Source organism: Melitaea cinxia, chromosome 18 (genome assembly GCF_905220565.1).
Source record: "Melitaea cinxia chromosome 18, ilMelCinx1.1, whole genome shotgun sequence".
In the NCBI taxonomy this organism is placed as follows: domain Eukaryota; kingdom Metazoa; phylum Arthropoda; class Insecta; order Lepidoptera; family Nymphalidae; genus Melitaea; species Melitaea cinxia.
The window spans coordinates 5,209,612-5,234,512 of NC_059411.1; the positions used below are offsets into that span (position 1 = coordinate 5,209,612).

Below are 24,901 nucleotides of genomic sequence, written 5' to 3' on the forward strand. Positions count from 1 at the left end.
CATTTGTGACGTGGGCGAGCTAGTGACAGTCGAGGATTTCCCTCATTTTGTTAACTAAATAAGCTAGAAGCCGGTGACACTGAAAGTCCTATCATTGCGGATTTGAAAAAAATATATGTATATCATAAATTTTAATAATTATGTAAATCATAATAAGTTTAAAATTTATATATAAATCATAATAATCATAGTAAATTTATAAACTTGTATAAATTATAATAAGTTTTGATGAATTTTAGTGAATTCAAACTTCATTTTGCGGGAAGGGTTCAACGTGCCTTTTTGAATCACGAAATTTCCTATTGAATGCACTAAAATTCATCAAAAACAGCGGTAAAGTAAAACATTTTTGTTTTTTTATAATAATAATTTTTTTAACATATTTTCAGCTTACTAAATCAACTCGTACTATTAACTATCGATTTACATATACATTTTTTAAATCCACGTGACGGTATTTTCAATGTGTGGCAACCCTCTCAGTGTAGGGGAATCCCGGATTTATATTTTTTATTTACAGAGGGCTCTATTGCGCATTCTTTGTTTGATTGTTGTAACAGTTGGTCATCTGTATCTTTGATTTTTCGTAGTTTTTGTTTTATTGGATTTAAAATAAAGTTAATTGTGAAAGTTATATATCAACATGTCTAGTTCTAGGAAATATTTAAATGGGAGCGAAAAACGAAAGAGAAAGAGGGAGACTGAAGAAAAAAATAAAAAGTTACCTAAAATTAGTCAGTATTTTAAGAATGATGACTTTATTGATGAAAACGCGAGTGAACAGTGCTCCGATAGTGAAGAATTAGACCTAACTAAAAGTAACAGTATAGCACATGCAGCACCAGACACTAGTGTATATCCAGATCCAGAACAACCACAACAAGGTTCTAGCAAAAATAAAAATGAATCATATTTTAGTGTGAACGATATTGCATCTTCATCATATGTCACTGATAAGGGTAATTTTAAAGAACTAACTGATCAAGTGAAACGTTTTGTGATCGAAAACGGACATTGTAAACCTAAGGGACCTTTCTTAAAAGATAGTAACAATAGATCTTTCCAAGAAAAACATTACTATATTATTTCCAAATCTGGTGTGAAACTTGAACGTACATTGCTATCCTATTCTTTAATACTTCAGAAAGTGTACTGTGAATCATGTTGGCTATTCGCAAAACATTACTATATTATTTCCAAATCTGGTGTGAAACTTGAACGTACATTGCTATCCTATTCTTTAATACTTCAGAAAGTGTACTGTGAACCATGTTGGCTATTCGCAAATCGGGCATCTAAAAAAATACAAAATGTTTGGATAGAAGGCTATGACGACTGGAAACATATTGTAGACGGCATAGAAAGACACGAAACATCGAAAATTCACATGGATTCTTGTCTTACGTATCAACAGTGGCGACTACACGGAACACTAGATGAAGAGCAAGAGTCCATGATCAGGAAAGAAAAATCTTTTTGGCGCCAAGTACTTTCTAGACTCCTTGATGTTACTCTGACACTTTCAACGTGCAATTTAGCCTTTCGTGGCCATAGAGAAAAAGTAGATAGCAATGATCCAAGTTCCCGAGGAAACTTTTTGAGTATTGTTGAGTTATTAGGAAAATACGATCCTATTTTACAAGAATTGTTAAGTAAACCAAAGGGCCAGATAAAATACTTAAGTCCAAAAATACAAAATGAGCTAATTTCTGTTTTAGTTCTAAAAATAGAAAATGCACTCATTAATGAAATAAATGCCGCGCCATTTTACTCCATCATATTCGATACAAGTCAAGATATTTCAAAAACTGATCAAATGTGTGAACTTTACCGTTATTGTATGATTGAGAAAGATGCTAATGGAATCCCAAAGGCACTCGTCATTAAAGAATCGTTTCTAGGATTTCATGAAATTAAGGATCAAACTGCCTTAGCAATGTCTAACCAAATTATTAAATCCATAAACGACAAAAATATTCCTCTAAATAAGTGTCGAGGACAAGGATATGATGGTGCTAACACAATGAAAGGCACTTATGGTGGAGTTCAAAAACTCATAAAAGATATCGAGCCAAATGCGGTATATGTTCACTGTGCTGCTCATAACTTAAATTTAGTACTTAATGATGCAGTAAGAGAGGTTATTGATATGCAACATTTTTTTGACACAGTTCAACAAATTTATAATTTTTTTGGGCATAGTATCAAAAGATGGAATATTTTATCAAGTTTTATATCTAATAGAGAATGTGAGTCTTTAACTTCAATAACATTAAAAACATTGAACCCTACTAGATGGGCAGGACGTTATGATGCTATTTTTGCTTTAAAAGTTCGGTTTGTTGAAGTCCAAAAAGCGTTAACGAAAACAATTCTGTTAAACTGCAAATCAGATGAAAGAAATGAAGCTATTTCACTCAAGAAGAAGGTAGAGAACTACAATTTTATCGTGTTAATGGTTTTCCATTGCAAAATTCTACAAACTATCGATGCAGTCTCTAAAGCACTTCAGTCTAAAGCCACCGATCTTTCAAATGCCTCAAAACTTTTGAAAAATTGCCTAGAAGAATTGGAAAGGTATCGACATGATTTTGTAGATTTAAAAATGGAAGCAAACAGTGTAGCAGAAAAATGGTCCATCAACCCTGAATTTTCTAAAACTCGTCAGAGAAAGATAAAACGCCATTTTAACGAACTTTGCGAAGATGAGCGTCTTCAAGATCCAGAAAATTCGTTTAAAGTGAACGTATTTTATCGAGTATTAGACATCATTATTAATCAACTGAAATCACGTTTCCTTCCAATGAATGAAATTGTTTCCAATTTTAGTGTTTTGCAACCTTCCACTTTGCAAACTTTAAATGACACTGATTTATTAAAAAAAGCTCTAGAATTTGTTAAAATATATAAAAAAGACATATCTGAATCATTTGCCAGGGAAATTCTTAGTTTTCGGTCCACTTTCAGAGATGAAATAAAAAAGACTTCGTGTATTAGAGAACTTGCTGATTTATTAATAATAAAGAATTATTTTATGTCGTGCAGCTTTCCTGAAATATATACTGCATTAATGTTATTTGTTACAATTACTGTGACTACAGCTAGTGCTGAACGATCATTTTCGAAACTAAAATTAATAAAAACCTATTTAAGAAACTCTATGGCACAAGACAGGCTACGTAACTTGGCTATTCTGTCTATTGAAAATTCCATGGCCCGATCTTTAAACTTTGATGATGTGGTAGATACTTTTGCAGAACAGAAAGCTCGGAGAAAAGAATTTTATTAATAAAAAAATCTTATTAAAAGTAAATTGTTATTTCATTATAAAAATTTGTAACCTATGTTCTTGAAAATAAAATTTATTAGATATTTAACTAAAATGCACATAATGCTATTTATAGTTTTTGGTAACTACTTACATCAGTGGTTTATTAAAATTAAATTCTAAAGTGACTATTTTTAGTGGGACGCCGGAGGGCCCCATCCAAAAAATTTGCCACGGGCCTCAGATGGTATAGTTACGCCACTGATTATAGTGAAAGGAAGAAAAGTAGTTCAGTTCAGTTCTTTGCTTAATGGCTTTAGGAGGCGTATTGTACGGTGTTGTACTTTCATTGTATTGCCACGAATTTTTGATAGGAAAGGGCACCAAATATCGATATATCGAAATATCGATATTTTTTCAAAAAAATATTGATAAATATCGGCGATATTTTTAATTTCAAAATATCGATAATCGATATTTATTTTTGAATATCGAAGTCGATATATTTTTTAAATTATTCTATTGAATATTTTCTATTTCTATTGAATTTTCGCTTTTAAATATTTTATTTGAAAGCGAAAATATTTTTTTTAAATTATATTATATTTTAAATGAATTATGTATTCTACTTTTATTTCAACATATGGTCCGTTTTATCTGTAAATGAATAACTGTAACAGCGCGCGAGAGTTTGCGAGTTTTGGTATTAGTGCTGTCTATATCCCTCTGTAGTTTGTGAACGCAAAAAACATGTCTATGGGTAGTTTCTTTAGACTTAATTTAAGTATGATCAAATACCAAAGTGTGAATCTAATGCTAATCTATGGTGTAACGTTTGCGTACATGTTCATTAAGCTGGACCGATTTTGACGGGACTTTCACTAGCAGATAGCTGGTGTAATAAGGTGTAACTTAGGCTACTTTTATTTTAAATTTTTTTTATAACTGCGAACTGAGCAATAACTTTTTTGTTAAATTCCACGCGGACGAAGTCGCGGGCACAGCAGCTAGTAATAATATGTAATTCATATATACAATAATATATATATATATATATTCGTCATTGTTATCATAATACTTCAGTCTTCATTGTAATAATATGTAATAAAATTAATATACTTGCCAAATATGTATTAATTTTCAATTTGTAGTAAAAATATCGATATATCAAAATATCGATTTTTTTTCAGTATATATCGATACTTTTTAAAAATATCTATACGATATATATCCAGAGCTGGGCACCGTTAATCAAATGGTTAGCTTCGTTAATCGCTATTCCGCTAATACAAAAATTAGTTTCGTTAAACGTTAAAACGCTACATTTTAGAAGATTTAACGCAAGTTAAAGTTAATCGTTAATCGTTAACGTATGACTAAAAAAGCATTATATTAATTGCTGATTATTTAATACCGATAAAGAATGAAGTATAAAAGCAAATTTTTTAATTTGCTTAATGGAAGTTCTCCCTAGTATGTAAAATATTATTGTAAGCTCTAGTTAAAGAAATAAACTTTATTTTATTTTTTATTTATTTATTATTTTTATAAAACAATAAAATACAGAATGCAAATTTAATTAAATCAATTGATTGATTTAACTAAATTTGCATTCTGTATTTGCAGTTGAACGTCTTTTTTCAACTAAATTTAGCTGTCCGGCACTATGTGCATGTTCCCTTTCATGAACATCAACATATTAAAATTTTCATCAGAAAGAGATGCTCTTTTCGGTGCTAAAATATCTTTTCCCGTTGAAAAAAGACGTTCAACTGCTGCGCTTGAAGGTATTGCCGTGTTATATTTGATAAATAGATTAATCAAAATCTGGTCTCCAAAGAATGCAGCGTCGTCAAGTGAGTCCTTGGATGGTGCATCTAGCCACATTTTGACTATGCTTTGAGCTTTTGTCTTCAAAGAGTTCTGCCTCGTTGGCCTTTCCTTGCACTGGGTAGTTACCGACTTAAAAGTCTTCCTCGTTATCACTACTCCCTCCATTACTTCCTCCGCCACTAACACTGTCCTTGGAGTTTTCCTAAAAATTATTCAGAAAAATAAACAATTATTCCATACAAAATTCCGCCCTACAGAGCTGTTTCTTGGCGGATTAATTTAGAAAAAAAAATTACCTGCACTTCTTGTCGTAAAGCCTCTTCTACTTTACTTTCCATGGATTTTTTTACGGCATTCACCCTACCGCTGTCGTAAGTTTCAAGCCAAATTAATCTAAACTTTGGGTGAAACCCAGCAGCAAGTTGGCAATGCTCGTCATTGAGCAGTGGGCCAAACCTTTTTTCAATGCCATTGATTAAGGCATTGGCTAAGGCTATGCAGTGTATAAGCCCCTTGGTCTTGATGTGTTTTAATTTAAGAATTGTTGCTGCTATTGTCGGCAGTAGCGACCCGAGATAGGCTTGGGCTTCTCCTTGGATTTGATCCAGGGCAATAGCGACAGGTGCCATAACCTGTGAAAAAGAAGTTAAATTTAAAAGTTACTTACTTAGTTAAGTTTGTAATGATAAGTTTTTTTGTGGATTTCTGAATTTTTTATGGCTCTATTTACTCAGTTCATCGGGTACATTAACCCCCTTGCGGATGTATATACCCTTTCTGTTACACCCTGTATAGTGTAGTTATAAAGAGCCTCTTTATAATATAGTTTAGAAACTGTAGAGTGTAGATGAATAAACCAACCAAATAAAAATAAGTATGGACAAACAGAATACTTACGTATTTTAATTACTTACTTAATCAGGTGCTGCTTCAATTGAGCGTGTTCGTCAGCAATACGTCTGCCCAAAGTTCTTCTTGACATTGTTTTTTTGCTGGGGTTTAATGTTTTTTATCAACATATCAAATGTTTCGCTTTCGACAACATGTAACGGAATCATGTTAGAAATAAAAAAGTTTACTATACATTTGTCCACTTTGGTTTGAGGTACACCACTACCGGTAGATGCAATACCGAAAGATTCTCCAATGCTCCTCTGACGGATTTTTTTACCTGGATTACTGGTACTTGCAGCGCTATCATCGTCATTTTTATTTTCAGCTTCAACGATTTTCCTCTTAGGCTTGCCCCGATTAGATCCCGCCCTGATAATCTCTTCAAACCGTATGTATTGGGACTCGTGAACTCTCCTCACGTGTTGTTTTAAATTGTTGAGGCTCGATGCATTTTATTTTTGTTTCTTTAGGCAAGCATCTTTTACACACAAAGAGTATTTGTTGTCCCGATTTGGATACAAAATCAACATACTCACTCAAATGTGGCCATGGATTTTCTTCAGTCTCACTGGAATCTGAATCCATGATATTTTTTTAATGATCACACACTTTATAAACTTACACCACACCAACTGCACTGCTCATATAAATACGCAATTTAGCAGGAAAAGACAAGAAAACAAAACAAACACTCGTTAGCTCTTGACCGTAACCGCCGATAATAAGTAATGAAACCAAAACAAAAACAATGTGAAGTGAATTTCATACAGCGCAGTTTTCCCGCTCGCACGCGCCACACCTAAGCTATATTTGTTTCACTCACACCGCGGCACGCGCTCCGCGCTGCAAGTGCCGGCGCGCTCGACCAAACTTGTAGAAACCTGTTTTTCCCGCCGCGCGCGGTGCGTACTTCCATTGGGTTAACTGTTAACGGGTCCGTTAACCATTTTATAAGTTAGCTTAAAAGTTAATCCGTTACTCGAAGTGTTAGCTTCGTTAATTAACTGTTAACGGATTAACGAGTTAATGCCCAGCTCTGTATATATCGATATATTTTTTTCATTTGCCCATCCCTAATTTTTGACATGACAACGTCTTATAAATCGATAAACACCGGCTGCACGGCGCACGCACTAAAATTTTTACATGACAACACTTAAGTGTTCTCACCATAGGGTATTTGTCTTTGGATTTGGGTATATCAATTGGAAACCTACAAAAGCTCAAAAGACGAAAATATACGAAAATATTGTATATAGACAGCCATTTTTATAACTATCTTATACACATTATGTACTATTTGAATTTAATATATATCAGAAAGATATTTCCTTAAGTGTCATTCATCATAATAAAGTAAGTAGGTACGTGTTGATGACACGGTCTTATAGGCAGGTCAGGAAAATAAAGCCCAATTTCAATGGTGAGAGATTAATACGATAACGTCATAACCTTTCGTTCGCGTCAACGCCGCTGTTCTGTGCTATTGATGTGTGCGATCGCGTGGTGCATAGCGCATTCTGCACACCGGTTGAGAGACGCTTCATTGTAACTGGTGATAGTGAGTGACGATTCATTGTAATTGGTTATATTTTAAAATACAAATGCGTGAAGTGTAATAGAAAAAGAGACAGAATGCTATTTTATCTTCATTGCACAGCACACCCGATTGATGGCGATTGCCATGCCTCTGGTGGCTGTAAAACATTAAGCCGACGTACTCCCATCACTAGTTGGTCGACCTGTGTATAAAACCGTGGTTGATGACTATTATGAAAACCAATGCAAAGCCTTAATTTAATCCAATAATTGCGTAATCAAACAACTCAGCAAGTTAAACTTTCATAATTCAATTTATGAATTTCGGCAATTCCCCTAAAGATTTGGAAGAATCGAAATCGGAGTATGGTATTACTGATAGGCAACAACCACCACCGCTGAAATTGCCGTTCCACTAAAATAAAAACGCCACGGGCATCGTGGGAGAAATTTAAAAGTGGAAATCATATTTGAGTGCTGTGTGCTCGCAATATGGTGGCATGATAAAAACGGTGGGGCTTGTGAGTAAATATTTCGCATTGATTGGAGTAAAACTTAAGTCAACATGGATTCCCGTGAATTTATCGTAGCGGTTTTGACGAAACGAATGAGAGATAATGACTCGGAAAGTTCATCAAATTTTGATGACATTCACAATTTGATATTAAGAGTTGTATTTTCAAATTCCCGTCATGTTTTGATAAAAGCCAACTCTGACCCACCTATATTTTGTGGGTATAGTTGGCGCGGTTTGGTCACGAACAGTAATGTCTATGACGATTTTCTTCTTTGATCTTTGACGGAAACTATCTTTGGTGGAATGATAGAGTGGATTTTACGAGCGTTACAGTCGGTAAATGGAACATATCCAATCAGTTTCGACGCGAATGACGTTTAACATTTGACAGATAATTTGTTTAATAGAAATTAATGTCAAACCCCGAAAGTTAATATTTTGAAAATTAGAAAGTCTATTAAATTTTGTGTTTTATTGTGTCGTACATAGGATCTTCAACTAAGGGTTTGATTTAAATGTCTAACTATCAGGAGATCGTAAACTTAAACGTTGGAGGTACAAGGTATGTTGTAAATAAATTCTTTTATTCTGCGTATTATTTACCTTTGATAAAGATAACAAAATAATTGTCTTTGTTTATTATTGTTATTTTAGATTTGCGACATCATGGCACACTTTGACTTGGGTACCGGATACATTTTTTACGGCTCTCCTCAGTGGTCGGATACCAACGGTGCGGGATGAGAATGGAGCTATATTTATAGACAGAGATCCAAATCTTTTCGGACTTATTTTAAATTTTTTGAGAACCAGAGACATAGATCTCAATAATGTAAACATAAGAGCACTAAGACATGAATGTGATTACTTTGGTATTACTCCACTTAGCAGACGTCTTGCGCTGTGTGATGAAATGAATCACTCGTCTTGTGGAGATGTGTTGTTCTATGGATATCTTCCACCTCCACGTAAGTTGAAATAGTAACAAATTGAAAGCAATAATAACAGTCTTGATATTACAACCTGCATGGTTTTACCTCTTTTAGTTTTTTTTTTCTTAATCGTTATTTAATTTTATAGCTTAAAGCCTTCTCTTATAAATATACTGTCAAAGATTTCATAAGCTCAAGGACTAGTTGCTTTTAATAATAATAATAAGTGCTTTATTTGCGATAACACACTGTAATACAACACAATGAACATAATATAACATCAAAATTAGTAGGTATGTTAAACTAACACATCACAATAAATATGGAAGAAGTAACAGTAAATAAAAAGAAATAATAATAAAAAAGCTTAGTATGTTATTATGTATTACTATGTAGTACTTATTATGTATTACTTTAGATAATAATAATTATATTTATAATAATAATTATATTTATAATAATAATTGTATTTTTTATTATTTTAGTAAATACATCATTACCTAATAGCAAAAATGGTAGTACTGTGTCAAGGAAGAGTTCAACAGCATCACCCTCAGATGTAGTAGCTAGCAGGTCACATTCAAGGAATTCCTCTTTAGATTTACGCACAGTTGGCAGGATACCATCACAAGACCAGTTGAGGTACCTACCTAATCATAATAATCTATGGCTTAAACGTCAGGTCTAAAATATTAAATTCAGGTAAAAAAATATATTAGGCAGATAGTAAGTACTTCTAAGATTGTTGAGAATACATTTCTTTGTATAAATAAATAAAATACACATGTTTGTCTGTTCATAAAATAAGCACCTTTATGCCAGTTTTAAGTAACAACAAATTGATAACACAAAATATTTATTTATTATTTTATACTTTATTGTACACCACAAATATATTACAAACAAAGCATAAAGATAGTTACAGACAGTGGAGTACTATGGGCAGACTTATGGCTAATTAGCCATTTCTTCCAGACAACCCATATATTAAATGGAACCCAATATTTTTTTTTTTTTTTTGATAATTACATTTTTGTTTAATTTGATAAATACATGACACAGACCTGGGGCGGGAATCGAACCTACAAACCTGGAGCAGAAAGCAATCTGCCCCAATGTTACATGTATGTCTTAACTTACTATGTCTTAATGTAGGTATGTAAATTATAAAAAATATTTTGTCATATTTTTTTAATTGTAGAGGAAAATGTACTATTAACAAAATAACTTTCTCAAATTATGTTTCAGTCGATGTGGTAGAGGTCATTCAAGGGCAGCTTCACTTGGCAACACTGATAGTCATAAAGGATTACGTCCACAAGAAAGTAAGTAGGAATTGAAATATACTGACTTTTAAATTTTCTTGGAATAAGGGAAATAACCTTGTTTTTTTTTTTTTCTTAGTTTCAACGTGGCAAGAGAATATGAAAGTACAAATAATAAAAGCTCATCACAACTGGATTGCTGTTGCATATACACACTATGTTACAGGATACAGGTACCATTGTTTAATATTTGTTTTCTTAGATTTAATTTTGGATTTTTATACCACAATGGTGGGAAACAAATTTACATTATGCCTGGTGAGAAGTGGATACTGTAGCTTATAGACATGCAGTGCAGTCCCGACCTTACCTCTGATCTACCCAAGGAGCTGTGCTACCTTACTCTACAGGAACACAACACTACTTGTGAGCATTTAGCTGTAATTTTCTGTAAGGTTGTGGTACTTCCCCAGTCAAATTGTGAGCAAGATATTGCCCATTGTAACCCCACCTTAATAAAAGATGATATAAGTGTAAACAGTCAAGCAGTATGTAGCTGGATAATGATATTGTCCATAGAACAGAATAAATACTGTGATATTTTTTTGCAGATTAACAGATTCATGTGGCTGGTACATAATATTTCAATCACCTGTTCAAGATTCTGCAATAGAACGAATAGCACTCAATGCAAAAACCAGCGGTGGTGCCACATCAGGTGGTAATAATTCCTCTGGATCGGATGTCATGCTCGGTATAGCCAGTGGGCCACTTGTAAGGTTATGGGCTTTTTCAACGCATACTGAACCTGTTCGACGGACATTAATAGGTGAGGAAAAACTTGTCAGTATCACTAATAATTTTATTACTGTTTTATGAACATAGTTCTGGTTGAGAAAGTTTTTAAAATTTACATTATAGTAATTTGATTTATAGTTAAGTTTTAAGATTAGTTAGCTGTTGAAATGTGTTTTGTATAGAATTTTTCTAGAAAACGTTCGAAAGTAAAAGTTCGTCCATAAACGTATCGTAACAATTACTCTTAGCAGGAAATTTCCTGCTCAAAATATGGAGCAATCCGATTGGGGTAGTACCCTAACTGTGACCTTAGACAAGATCACACTTAAATAATACTGTTTTCAAGCAGTGTTGTGTTATCGTTGGTGAGCAATTGACCAGACCTCCTGGGGGTAATGGAGATAGGGTCTGCAACGCGCTTGCGATGCATCTGGTGTTGCAGATAGCTATAAGATATGGTACTGTGTGGCTACGGCACTAAAGAATTTAGCCACCCCCTCTCTTCCCGTGGGTGTCGTAAGAGGCGACTAAGGGATAACAAGGTTCCACAACCACCTTGGAACTTAAGAAGCCGACCGATGGCGGGATAACCATCCAACTGCTGGTTTTGAAATACACAGGCTGAAGACGGACAGTAGCGTCTTCGGTGCGACAAAGCCAGTACTGCGGTCACCAACCCGCCTGCCCAGCGTGGTGTCTATGGGCAAAACACATGAGTTCACGTTATTTTTGGCGTAAACTTGTGGAGGCCTATGTCCAACAGTGGACTGTATAGGCTGTAATGATGATGATGATCATAAGATATGGTAATCGCTTACCATCAGGTGGATTGTACGCTTCTTTGCCGACCTTGTGTGTGTTAATAAAAAAAAAATATATATACGTAAAAAAATGAATGTAACGTGTGCGCGCAGGGACGTTCAACCTGGGCGTGCGCGTGGAGCAGCTGCTGTTCGTGGGCCCGCAGCTGGTGGCGCTGAGCGGCGCGGGCGCGCGCAGCAAGGCGGGCGTGTGGCACACCAGCACGCAGCACTGGCAGACGCAGGACGTGGCGCACCTCAGCGCGCACGACACGGCCGGCTCCTTCCTGCTGCTGGGCACCGCCACCGGCGCCATCAACTACATAGGTCGCATTACGTTCCGCGCTTTTTTTTTAAACGATCTTCTATGGAGGTGTTATAAGGTCACCCATTAAAACTAGTTTTTTTTTTTAATAATCTTCAAAGGAGGAGTAGTTCATTTCTTTTTGTTGTATAGTGACATAATGTCATCATCGTGATAGTCAGCTATTTTGTGTGATCGAATGTACTTCGAAAGGAAACTGTACTATGAAAGGAAATTTTAGTTCATAATGCGTAAAATTTTCAGTGTAATATTATCTACACAATACACACACGGTCGTCTGTTCCTAAAGTAAGCAACTTAATGCTTGTGTTATAGGTAACAGCCGACTGGTATATAGCTATATTTTTTTTTTCGATAAACATACTTATAAATAATACATATATAAATAAATATTTATATTACACCCAGACTCGGGGTGGGAATCGAACCCACAACCCTCGGAGCAGAAAGCAGGGTCACTACAAACTGCGCCAACGGGCTAGTCTAGTATTACTTTTATATATATGTGTATTGCCTGTAATATCCCACTGCTGGGCGTAGGCCTCTTTTACCATGTAGAAGAAGGATCAAAGCTAAATTTACCACACTACTCCAATACGAGTTGGCAGATATATTCCCTACTATGAGTAACGATCGCTATCAGGTGTACATGATAACTACCGAGACCAAAGGCTTAGCGTGCTCTCCGAGGTACGGTGGGGAGTCCCACAAGGACTGCACGAACACCCAGACCACGACAAACATCTGTATGGTCAATACTAATTTTTGTCATGTGCAGGGATCGAACTCGCAACCGCCAGCGCAACAGCTACAAACCAGTGCTGTGACCGTTGCGTCAATGCGCCAACATGTCGTCATACATGTAATAAATATATTATATAACTAGCTGTGCCTGCGACTTCTTCCGCGTGGAATTTAACAAAAAGTTATTGTTCAGTTTGCAGTCATAAAATAAATAAATTTCATAAATAAAAGTAGCCCAAGTTATTCCTTATTACATGTGTCAGTGAAAGTCCCGACAAAATCGGTTCAACCGTTTCAGAGATTAGCCGGAACAAACACACAGACAGACAAACAAAAATTGTAAAAAAAAAAAATTTTGGTATATGTACCGTGTTTAGTAAAAAGCGGTTACTTTAATATTACAAACAGACACTCCAATTTTATTTATTTGTATATATAATTACGTTTGCAGCAGTCAGGAGGCTGAAAAAAGAAACGAATAATTATTGTATATGTATTAATTATATATTAATACAGTAATTATCTTTAAGTAAATCTTATAACTAAGGACTGCTTTAGTCGAAGTGGGACTAAAGAGTGATAAAATAATATTACAATTAATAAAGTTAGAAATTAAAACAGTGGGCCATTGTAAGGCTAATACGGGGAATTCGGCGTATGTGGGAAATTCGTAGGGCGGTCGCTTGGGTGGTCGCCAGGTCGCCTGGGAAGATTCCATCAGTTTGGTACGTCAGCATATTCGTGGGATCAGGGTTCCATAACTAATGTGTATCCTACTCCATGTCGCTATTTAGAATTTGCGCCTTAATTCAAAAGAAGTTGTTTTCTGTATTTTACATACTATTTTAATATATAAATTGTCTTATTTTCTAGATATGCAAAAGTTTCCGTTGAGGATGAAAGACAATGATCTCCTAGTGACTCAACTTTACAAAGATCCTAACCAAGAACCAATTACAGCTATCTCTGTTTACCTCACACCAAAAACTAGTAAGTGATACAATTTTAAAATTATTTTGTTTTCTGACATATTTTATTATTATTATTTTTATTTTATTTATATCACATCTATATTTCTATCTAGTTTTTCGTTTATTTTTTTGTGAACCTTTATCAAAAAATGTCACAAGCTGCCTCTGTAGTTGACAATTATTGAGAAAATACAATGTAGAAAATAGAGCAGTTTATTATTCACGTGTCTGCAGAAAGTTCATCGGACGGAAGTTATGACTATAGTTTTTAGGATTACAAGAATTATATAATTATTATTTTATTTATAAGTTCTTGTGCATAATCTATTTATACTATATCCAATATTATTTTATTGTTATTTATTTATGAAATTAGCTATATATAAAAATAATAATAGTGAAAGCGTTGAAAAGTATGAGATTTGGTAAGGCTGCAGATTTGGTATGCTCAGATGGTTTGGCCATGTCGAGAGAATGAGTGAAGAACGATTGACGAAAAAAAGTGTATAAGACGAGTGTGAATGGAAGGGTTGGAAGGACGGACGCGATCTAGGCGGACATTTCGAGACCAAATAAGGGAAGTCTTGAAAAAAGGCCAGCTCAAGAGTACCCTAAACCGAAGAGCATGTATGAAGGGAATAATGAAAGTGGACACAGCGAAACAAGTATGTAAGGATCGTAGCAAGTAGAAACAAGTGGTCTCTGCCTACCCCTACGGGAAAAAGGGATGATTATATGTATGTATGTATGTATGTATGTATGTAAAAATAATTAAATTTCCGCTACAGTAAATTTTGGAAGTATTTAATATGAACGGGCCTTTACAATATCAAAACAAGAACAAAGGCGTTGACCCCACCTCTAACAATCACTCATCTCGCTCTGTCAATATCGGAAATGTGCGAGACATACTCTTCTCGTTTGCAAAAAAAAAAAAGCGATATAACAAAATATTAATTTTACTAATTTTGTTTTACAGATTTATGTGGTAACTGGATAGAAATTGCATATGGCACGAGATTTGGATCAGTCCGTGTGATCGTACAACATCCGGAAACGGTCGGACATGGCCCACAGCTGTTTCAAACTTTCACAGTCCACCAAAGCCCTATCACAAAAGTAAGTTACCGAGTATAATAATGTGAAATATAATATTTTTTTTTTATCTCCACAGAACTACATCAGGTACACAGAAGTAACACATTTTTACATGACTGTGTTTCTATATTTTAAGATTTGTAAACGATATATTGTCAGGGCTTACAAAAAAATTTATTATATAGTAAAATATTCATTTGAAGCGTTTTTAGCCCTTTCTGTTTATTTATTTATTTACACTTTCTCATACCAATAGAAGGCTTTAACAGTATTACAAATGGTATATAAAAATAGAATTTGCATCAGTTGCAACAGGTACAAAGTTAATACAGCGATCTCTTCAAGACAACCTTTGTGTATATATATTAAAATAATATAGTTGTGTTGAATTTATAGTATGAAAATCGTGTATTACTTTCAGGAAAATTTGTCTTTATTTCATTTACTAAACAAAATTGCTTGTTAAACAATTTTTTTCGTTCTATAATTATTTGCTATTTCTTATTTCATTAATTTCTATATTTCTTTATCAACTTAACGATAAAATATTATTGAATATTTGAGGTGTCCCTGTCAGAAAACTACTTGATATCGGTATGCAGTGAATACAATCACGTGAGGTCATGGCGTGTCACTCGGTTCCGGGGGATGATATCCACGCAACCCGGAACTACACCTAAAGCGGCCTTTAAGGTTCTAGCTCTGGAAGCGCCTACTGCCCAACCCCATAATGATTGTGGTAAGATGAGAAAATGTTTATTAATTATCTTTCAAAAAGGAGATTTTCTATTGATATGTTTATAGTACAGTAGTACTTTAAAAACTGTGTCTTGGTTGACTGTAAACTGGTTTCAATATTTATTTATTTTTTTATGGAGGGGTTTGCTGTGTGGTTACGGCAGTAAGAATATAGCCACCCCCTCTCTTCCCGTGGGTGTCGTAAGAGGCGACTAAGGGATAACACAGTTCCACTACGACCTTGGAACTTAAAAAGCTGACCCATGGCGGGATAACCATCCAACTGCTGGCTTTGAAATACACAGGCGGAAGACGGGCAGCAGCGTCTTCAGTGCGACGAAGCCAGCCCTGCGGTCACCAATCCGCCTGTTCACGCTATTTTTGGCGTGAACTTGTGAGGGCCTACGTCCAGCAGTGGACTGTATTAGGCTGAAGTGATTATGAAGAGGGTAGTACTATGATCCGAAAATTACTGTGACAAAAGTTTACTCTTCAAAGTGGTTGTTGGAATGTTGTAAAAATAATTGATTTTCTGTTACAATAAGTACTAAATTATGCGTGTTAAATATAAAAAATCTTCTAATTATACATAGTCCTAATTATTATAATTAATTTATTATTATTATTATGTTAGTTATTAAGTATTTGTTTCTAGGACCATATGGTGAACAGGACGAGGAACAAATATTTATTCAAAAAGTGGTACCTGATACTGATACATTGTATGTACGATTAGCTTCGAATGGTAAAAGGTAAGTGTATTATGTTAACTGAAAATGAATAGAAGTCTCGCACTGTTTTATCGGCTTCTATTAATTGCACCTGTCAGACCTCATTCTCATCTATATATTGGGATTTCTCTGAAAATTGTCCAACTTTGGGCCTATTTATGTCTCGATAAACAGTCATTTGGTTTGTTTTTTCATCCGTTACATACCATTACGTAGAAATGAAAATTACTTGTATTATGTTATTGACACACTTTTAAATAAGAGCCAGGGGGCTTTGCATAAAATTGGTAACAAAAACAACATGGTGTTTTTGACGTGACAACATCTAATAAATCGATGAACGCCTCCTGAATGCACGAAAAAGGATGACTCATTGTACGCTTGCGCCGCGTCTATCTCTCTTCCACTCGATTGGCCTTATGTGTCGATAGGAAATGTTTTCTTATGACGTTGTCACGTTAAACTATCGTCCACAAACCAACTTTAAAGACTATCATTTTCTTTTAAAGTAATTTGTTCTGATATTGCCAGTAAAAAGTACATTAAATTTTAAATGTCATAAGCATGTTTTTTTTTTTAATAATTGTGACATAATAATATTTTTTGAGGCTTTTTTTGTCAATGACTATTTTGTGACATGCAGGGAACTATTTTTTGAGTATTATAATAAGGTTTTTGATGTAATAAACTTAGTTTAAATTTAAATTAGATGATTATGTTTTAAACTTGGGAACAAATTGTAAAATGAACTTTATAATTTTAAACGCTTTTATTTAACTTGTAATGTGTGTGTGTGTGTATGTGTGTCTTTGTGTTGTTGTTTAAACGTTTATTGTGAGTGACAATGCATGGTCAGCTGCGTGATGTCATTATAAAACCAACATGGCGGACACCCAAGACGGGTATAAAAAATGTTAATAAATTCCCCGTGTAAATATATAAACGTTTCACACTAAACGGCTCCCAGTAGGATTTTTTCCCGTGTCTGGTGTCCGGAAACACACAATACACAAGCACACACCAGACACACCACACACGCCCAGACCATGACAAATGGCCAATCTATATGGTCAATACAAATGTCTGTCGTGAGCGGGGATCGAACACGCGACCGCCAGCGCAACGGTCAGTGCTCGTGACCGCTGCGCCGACGCGTCGTCGATGCAGTAACCATAGATAAAGTAAAAAAAAATAGATAACGCACCTAGAACAGAAAAGTGAAGCCACTTTTTTAAAGATGTGTGAGTGAGTGAAGTGTTGACACTTTTTAAAAAAGTCCCTAAAATTTTTATTAAACAATTAATTTAATATAGGTAAAATGGGTATGTGAAAATAAAAACCTGTTTATAGTTTTAAATATATTTACTGCTTTTTTCGATTCAAATTGTTATATAAATCTATTGTAGTCGTGTTTTGATTTATTTAATTATACATATAAATCTGTGTCAATGAAAACTTGCGTTTTTAAGTAATTGATGATTTCTCTGAGGGGCAAGTTCCTGCTTTAAAGACGTCTAACTCCTTGCTGCAATAAATTGATTTTATTTTTACATTTTTTTTAAAATTAAGTTCCTGTTTTTTTAACTTTTCTCTTAGTTTATGTTTTCTAGGTGTATCAAAGATTGAATCTTGGTTAACGACTGATTTAGACTCATCCGGTAGGTCCTAGAACAAAAAATATAACATTAAAATACGTAGTAGTAAGTAGCAGTAGGTGCTTGATGGTACTCTGCGAAGTCCACGTTTTGTACCGTACATGTCAGCTTTATCAAAATGGTTTGAACAAACAAACTAGATGAGGATGGCTGTCGTTGTAGTTTATTTCGGCTCAGTCGTAAAGCAACTACCCATTCATCTCCTATTAAAATATTCGTTGGAAACCTAAAACCATGATATTTAGTAGTAAAATATGAGTAGTTAATTCACAAATTTAAACAGAAACAAACGAGTTAAAAATTCATATTTAGCTTGATTTCAATTTAGGAAAAACATAAAAATCACACGATAAAAAAAAAAAAAACAATAATGTTGTCCACTTTCTACTTAATTATTTTTCTATGATTGCCTACAATTTACTTACCCGCATTTTGGGCTAATGGAAATAAAAATTACTGGTAACACTCCCTCGGTACGTCATTTCGGGACATCGAAATTATAAGTTCCGAATAACCTCAATATTATTTTGGAATAACAAGAAATATAAAGTTTTGTATGTACTTACGTGTGAAACGATATTTCTTCAGACTTTTTATTCACTTTGGTATTGTTTTTGCACCATTTAATTACATAAGAACGGCATTTTGAAGGCAAAGTTACTGTACGAGGGCCCGTGAGATACTAACGAAAATGAGCGTAGTTTGATGCATATGTGTGCGTGAGCGCGTGTGTTTACTTGAAGGAGCCGAGTTTTGTGGCTTCAGTAACAACAAAGGCCGCGCATTATCTACCTTTTTTTACTTAATCTATGGCAGTAACGAGGCATTTATTTACCGGCTAGGGTGTGCACGATCCGATCCGTGGACGGGTCGGCGGTGTCGTGCTTCGCGGTGGCGGAGTGCGAGGGCGCGCTGCGGCCGCGCCGCCTGCTGCTGTGCGGGCACCGCTCCGGCGCCGCGCAGCTGTGGGACCTCACGGCGCCCGTGGACCGCGCCGCGCGCCCGCCGCCCGCCGCCGCCAGCCCGGGTGAGCGTCGCGTGACACGTGTTGTTGTAGTGCGAGGGCGCGCCGCAGCTGTGGGACCTCACGGCGCCCGTGGACCTCGCGCCTCTTTCCCCGTGTAAGAGAAGGATCAGAGCTTAATCTACCAAGCTGCTCCGTCCGATGGCTTAACGTGCTGTCCGAGATATGATGGGATAACTCACAAGGATTAAGAATCAGACCGGAAATAAATATTTTTATAAACACAAATATCCACTCCGAGGGGGGATCTGCGACCGTCGATGCTTAGACGCCGCCGATACGGCACACGCACCATTACACTAGAGCGACAGTCATTAAAATTACAACTATATATATATATAATATTAGTCCAAAAAGTGCGATAGATTAATAAGAGGTTTGATGTCCCGCAGCGGCGGAGGGCGAGGAGCCTCCGGCGGCGGACGGCGGGCCGTCGCCCGACGAGCTCGTCCGCCTGCTGTCCGCCTGCGACCTGGACGCGGCGCCGCACTCGCCGCACCGGCCCGCGCAGCCCTGATCGCTGCTCGCCAGCCTGCTGTGCGTGTGCGCCTGACCTCGTGCAGCTCCCTAGCTGCCGCGTCACCACCAGCTGCCGCATCATCATTCATCATCATTCCAGCCTATTGTAGTCCACTGCTGGACATAGGCCTTCACAAGTTCGCGCCAAAAATTCGTGAACTCATGTGTTGCCCATAGTCACTACGCTGGGCAGGCGGGTTGGTGACTGCAGGGCTGGCTTTGTCGCACCTAAGACGATGCTACTTGTCTTCGGCCTGTGTTTTTCAAAGCCAGCGGTTAGATGGTTATCCCGCCATCAGTCGGCTTCTTAAGTTCCAAGGTGGTAGTGGAACCTTGTTATCCCTTAGTCGCCTCTTACGACACCCACGGGAAGAGAGGGGGTGGCTATATTCTTTGGTGTCGTAGCCACACAGCTGCCGCATGACCCCCAGCTATCACATGAACCGCAGCTATCATATGTCCCCAGCTGTCACATGACCCCCAGCTGCTGGTCATGTCCTCAGCTACCCCGTGTTCCCAGCTGCCGCATGACCCCAGTTGTGAGAAACGAGGTAGAGACTTTCAGCGTCTTCCTATACTTCACTTATCTTGCTGATAAGAGGTAAAGCCGTTTACTTGCATTTCACTTATACACACAGATAACTCTTACGTGTTAGGGTTACGCGACGTTAATCATCTCACTTCAGGCTACATGTATCAAATGTTTCTAATGTCTTAACAAATGTTTACACATAGGTAAAAACATATAAGGATTTTTGTGTGTTACAGTTAAATTTGTGTCATATTTCGCACTTCTACCACCAGCTTTGTTTGTGATTTTGTCAACCTATAAGCTACTTGAAGTCCGACAACACACATTGACATATTATATCTATATGTACATATGTTGACATATGTACATACAAGTATGTATTATTGTATACTATTATGTGTATATTATATGTATACTATTTGTACATACAAGTATGTATTATTGATTATTATTAGGTTCGGAGATCAAAGTAAAGATTTCCGTCAATGTCTGCGTCTGATGCTTTACTTACATATCAATAGTTTCTGGTCGTTAGGAAGTAGTTGTAAACCGTTGCTCGAAGCATTTTTTGCTTGCTTATTTTACGTGTGAAATTGAAATAAAAATCGACTTCATCTTGTGTGTTTTGACACTAGCGCTAATTCAATACTCACTGTAACAAGTTATAAAACGTACACATTGACGTGCATACTTCATGCATACAGACATCCATACAAATTGCATATAAAATGATATTTATAGTGATGCCAAATGTCGATAGTTAATCTTTTAATTCTTACTAATTAGAGATATTCCGGATCTTAATAGTAAGGTCGCGAGTGACGATTTAAATCGCCAGCATAACAAAGGACTCGAGGTTTACACCCGAGCGTAGCGAGGGATTTATGTTCACTCAAGACTAAGACAGCTTTATCACGGAGGAAAATACTCTACTTATCGTACCATTTGCGAAAAAATTAACACACTAATAATTTGAGCTAAGCATTTATTAAAAATAAATTAAAATAAACTTAATGTTTATGTATTTGAAGAAAACAAAAACGCGGCAAATTCCTAGACTAATATTTTGTTGTCGGAAAAGCAAAAGCATCAAGCTCATACGGCCTCATCGATTTTCGTAATTTTATTTAATAATCATAACTGTATAATAAATTCGTATTCCTTTTTCAAAAAGATGTATAATGCTTTATATACAAACTCAATGGTGTAAACACAGATGTAGTTCCATATAAATTTCGGTAAGTATTCCAAATTTAAATTACATTCTTCCACTAGAGGATGAATGAAATTCAGTACAATTTTCTTTCCCTGTTTTTAACAGATTAAAAATGACTATTGTTATGTTCGCTTTTTGTGGCATAGAATGTCACTTTTTTGAGCAAGTGGTACGAAAAAAAATTATTTGCAAGAAAATGTTTTTGCTTTACACATAATTGAAAATTCCGGTAAGGAAAATTAACCACGATTTTAGAACCGGTAATTGTATGAATTTTTCATTTTAATAGACTGTTTCGTTGTTCTATCAAATTTTTGTTTAGACACATTTGTTAACTATGCGATGCTAGTTTTACCTTGTTATTTATACACAATAATTATATACTCAATCCATTGCCTTATATAGAGATACTCATATCGTAGTTCAATAAAGGCGGCTAAATAATTGCACTGAATGAATTCGAAATATGTATTTTGGAGTTGATTGGAATATTAATAATTTACCGGTAAATTACCTTATCTTAATTTAAAAAATGAAATTGTGTGAAATGATACATGATAATTTGTAAATTACCTATTATTTAAGAAAGTATTTGAATATGATGATACAACATTCTGTTGTATAGACATTTGTGTTAGATCGTATTTATATATTGTACATAAATGATTCGATGAAATTAAAACATGCCCGATTCAATTCCATTGTCATTTATAATTGGCATCAAAACTATATGAAATAGTTAAGATATTGAAATAATTTTTCAGGTTGTGTTTGCTCCTTCTTAAAAAATATTTATTTACCACGCGATTATATGCTTGTTCATACAACGTTCTAATTAAACTACCAAATCATTCTTGTTGTATATGAATTAGTGTTACGAATCTCATAAAAACATAAATTATGGAAATACTACTACGTTCTTTTAATATAATATCATTTCTCAATGATCATTGAAATAATAAATTGTAAAAATACAAAATAAATAATAATTTTTGCTTTACACCTTGTCTTGATATTGTAACTTAGGAGCTTATCGACTAATACGAATTTATACTAATTTTTAAAAGTAAATTTGCAATAGCCCTAGCAATACCTGTACGAATAATTCGCACTAAATAAGTATAATAATTATAACTTTACAAAATTACAATATATATATATATATTCTTTTTTTATTTCTTTATTGCAAAAAATAATTATAAACAATATTCAGAGTGTAGATAAACTCATCTGTAAAATTTTGTTTGTGACTTTCTGTAATTGATATAGTAAAATTTTTGAAATCTCGAACTCTGGAAAGGGCAACGTATAGCTGTCCATAAGTGAATACTGGTGATAGCATTTTATTTTATCGTTTTAATAATTATTATGTTAATAAATCATTCAACTAAATTTAATCGAAGAAATGTTTTACCAAAACCGTTGAGTTAAAGCGCCACTATACAAAATGTACGTGAGTTGATTAGAAATTGAACAAAAAATTTACCGACCGGCAATCATGTTGACGTTTCAAAATTAAATCTGTTATATATTTAATTTTAATAATTAAGTAATTTACAAAAACAAAAACAATAATAAATGTTTTAGTTGTCAGTAGAACAAGCAATTAACTATGAAATCATTATAATTTATGTGGAGTTTTCGTGAGGTATTTTCTAAAAAGGGAGGCAAACATCTTAACTGTAGTGTATTGATATATACTATTGGTCGCCCAGAGGTCAAAATTCGAGCATCATTAATTTAAATTATAAGTTGGAACACTATTATGGTTCTGTTGTCAAACACTACACTTGTATAATAGTAAACAAAAGAGTATACATATATATGCGTCAAATACATGGTAGTGTGTGTAAAGTTTCTTATATATATTTTTTTATATATTTTTTAAAAAAACGCATAAATACATTAAATCAGTATTCATGCATAATTTAAAAAAATATTAACCTTCTGCACTCCTGTATATAAACTATTTATAAGTGTGCGAAATTTCATACTCCTTAGTTCCAAAAATTTCGTAAAAAGGGGTACAAAGCTTTTTATTCACGTATTAATATAAAGACGATTGTTAATACAGATTATAATTTTATTGAAGTATAAAAATGTATTAATGATGTCAATCAACACATGACTATCGATTTTCTATCGATTGATGGCAACAATATAAAACATGAAGATTATGGTCATTGTATATTTTAGTTTTAATTGAGAACTTTTAATAACATCGGGATCAAAAAAAAATTGTGTTCAAATTTTGAAATGAATTGCATCTCTACCGAATATGAAGAAAACTTGAAAATGAATTAAATATTACTTTTAATAGATGTTGTATAAGACTGATTTCATTCATATACTCATGAGTTAATTCTCATTTAAAAATATCTTTTTAATGTAATATATATAGCTGACTGAAATCATTTGTAGATTAAGATCAAATGTTGAATATAGTAACTTATTGTGAAAAAATGTTATTCAACAATGTACTAACAAAATTTCAATGTATGTACATACCTATAAATGTTTTTTGAACCGTTATAGTAAAATTTAAATTATATAGTTACATATCTGTATTTATAGCGTAAAATATACGTTGCTACTATTAATTATGGTACATCTTGAATTTAATAGTTGTTGTGGGTTTAGCGGTATAAGCTATGTGTCTTATTTTATAATCGTAAAATAAATATATATATATATTTATGACATAAATTTGACTCTTTATTTTTGTCCCCTTTTTATAATTATATAGAAGAGACCTTTTCTTAGCAGTGGAACCTTTTATGGGCTAGTTCAGTTCAGTTTAGAATTCGAGTTACTGATAAGCCTTATCGAAAAATTCCAATAGCATCCTATCAAAAGCGACATAAGTGTAAAAAAAAACCGACTTCAATTACATCGACAAGTAGTACAACGTAAGTACCAACGTAACTCCTTCCCATCAAAAAAGAATTATCAAAGTCGCTTCATAAACGATGAAGTTATCCCCAAACATACAAATTATATATATATTTTATAAGTATTATAGATAGGGCTCCAGATCTGGGATGCATACTCTAAATGACTTCTTACGTACGAACAGTATAATATTTTAATTGTTTTAATTGAGGTAAAATCAGAGGACATACGAAGTATAAGGCCAAGTGATTTAGATGCTTTATTCAGTATAGAGTCTATATGGATATCAACAGTTAAATTTGAGTCAAAAGTGACCCCCAAGTCGTGAATGGAAGTGACTCTAGGAATGTCGGAGTTTTTCAGTTTATAATTGAATTCAATGGGGTTGGGCTTACGAGTGTATGAACAGATGCAACACTTGGAAACGTTAAGATCTAATTTATTGTCGGAGCAATATAATTCGAATCTGTGAAGGTCATCTTGAAGATGTATAGCAGAGTCAATACTTCTAATTGGACACATGATCTTCATATCATCGGCATATAAAAGTATTTTGGAATGAATGAAACATGAAAAAATGTCGATAATAAATATATTGAAAAGCAGTGAG

General features: G+C 34.6%; 1 protein-coding gene across 1 annotated transcript; it reads left to right on the plus strand.

Moving 5' to 3' along the window:
• Positions 1 to 8,566: 8,566 nt before the first annotated feature.
• On the plus strand, positions 8,567 to 19,649 carry LOC123662333 (BTB/POZ domain-containing protein KCTD3). Its single transcript, XM_045597187.1, has 13 exons — positions 8,567 to 8,613; positions 8,706 to 9,019; positions 9,469 to 9,625; positions 10,232 to 10,308; positions 10,388 to 10,481; positions 10,860 to 11,077; positions 11,961 to 12,173; positions 13,789 to 13,905; positions 14,866 to 15,005; positions 15,549 to 15,723; positions 16,378 to 16,474; positions 18,951 to 19,135; positions 19,525 to 19,649. Exons 1-13 carry the CDS (start codon positions 8,567 to 8,569, stop codon positions 19,647 to 19,649), a joined length of 1,959 nt encoding a protein of 652 aa, XP_045453143.1.
• Positions 19,650 to 24,901: the final 5,252 nt, after the last annotated feature.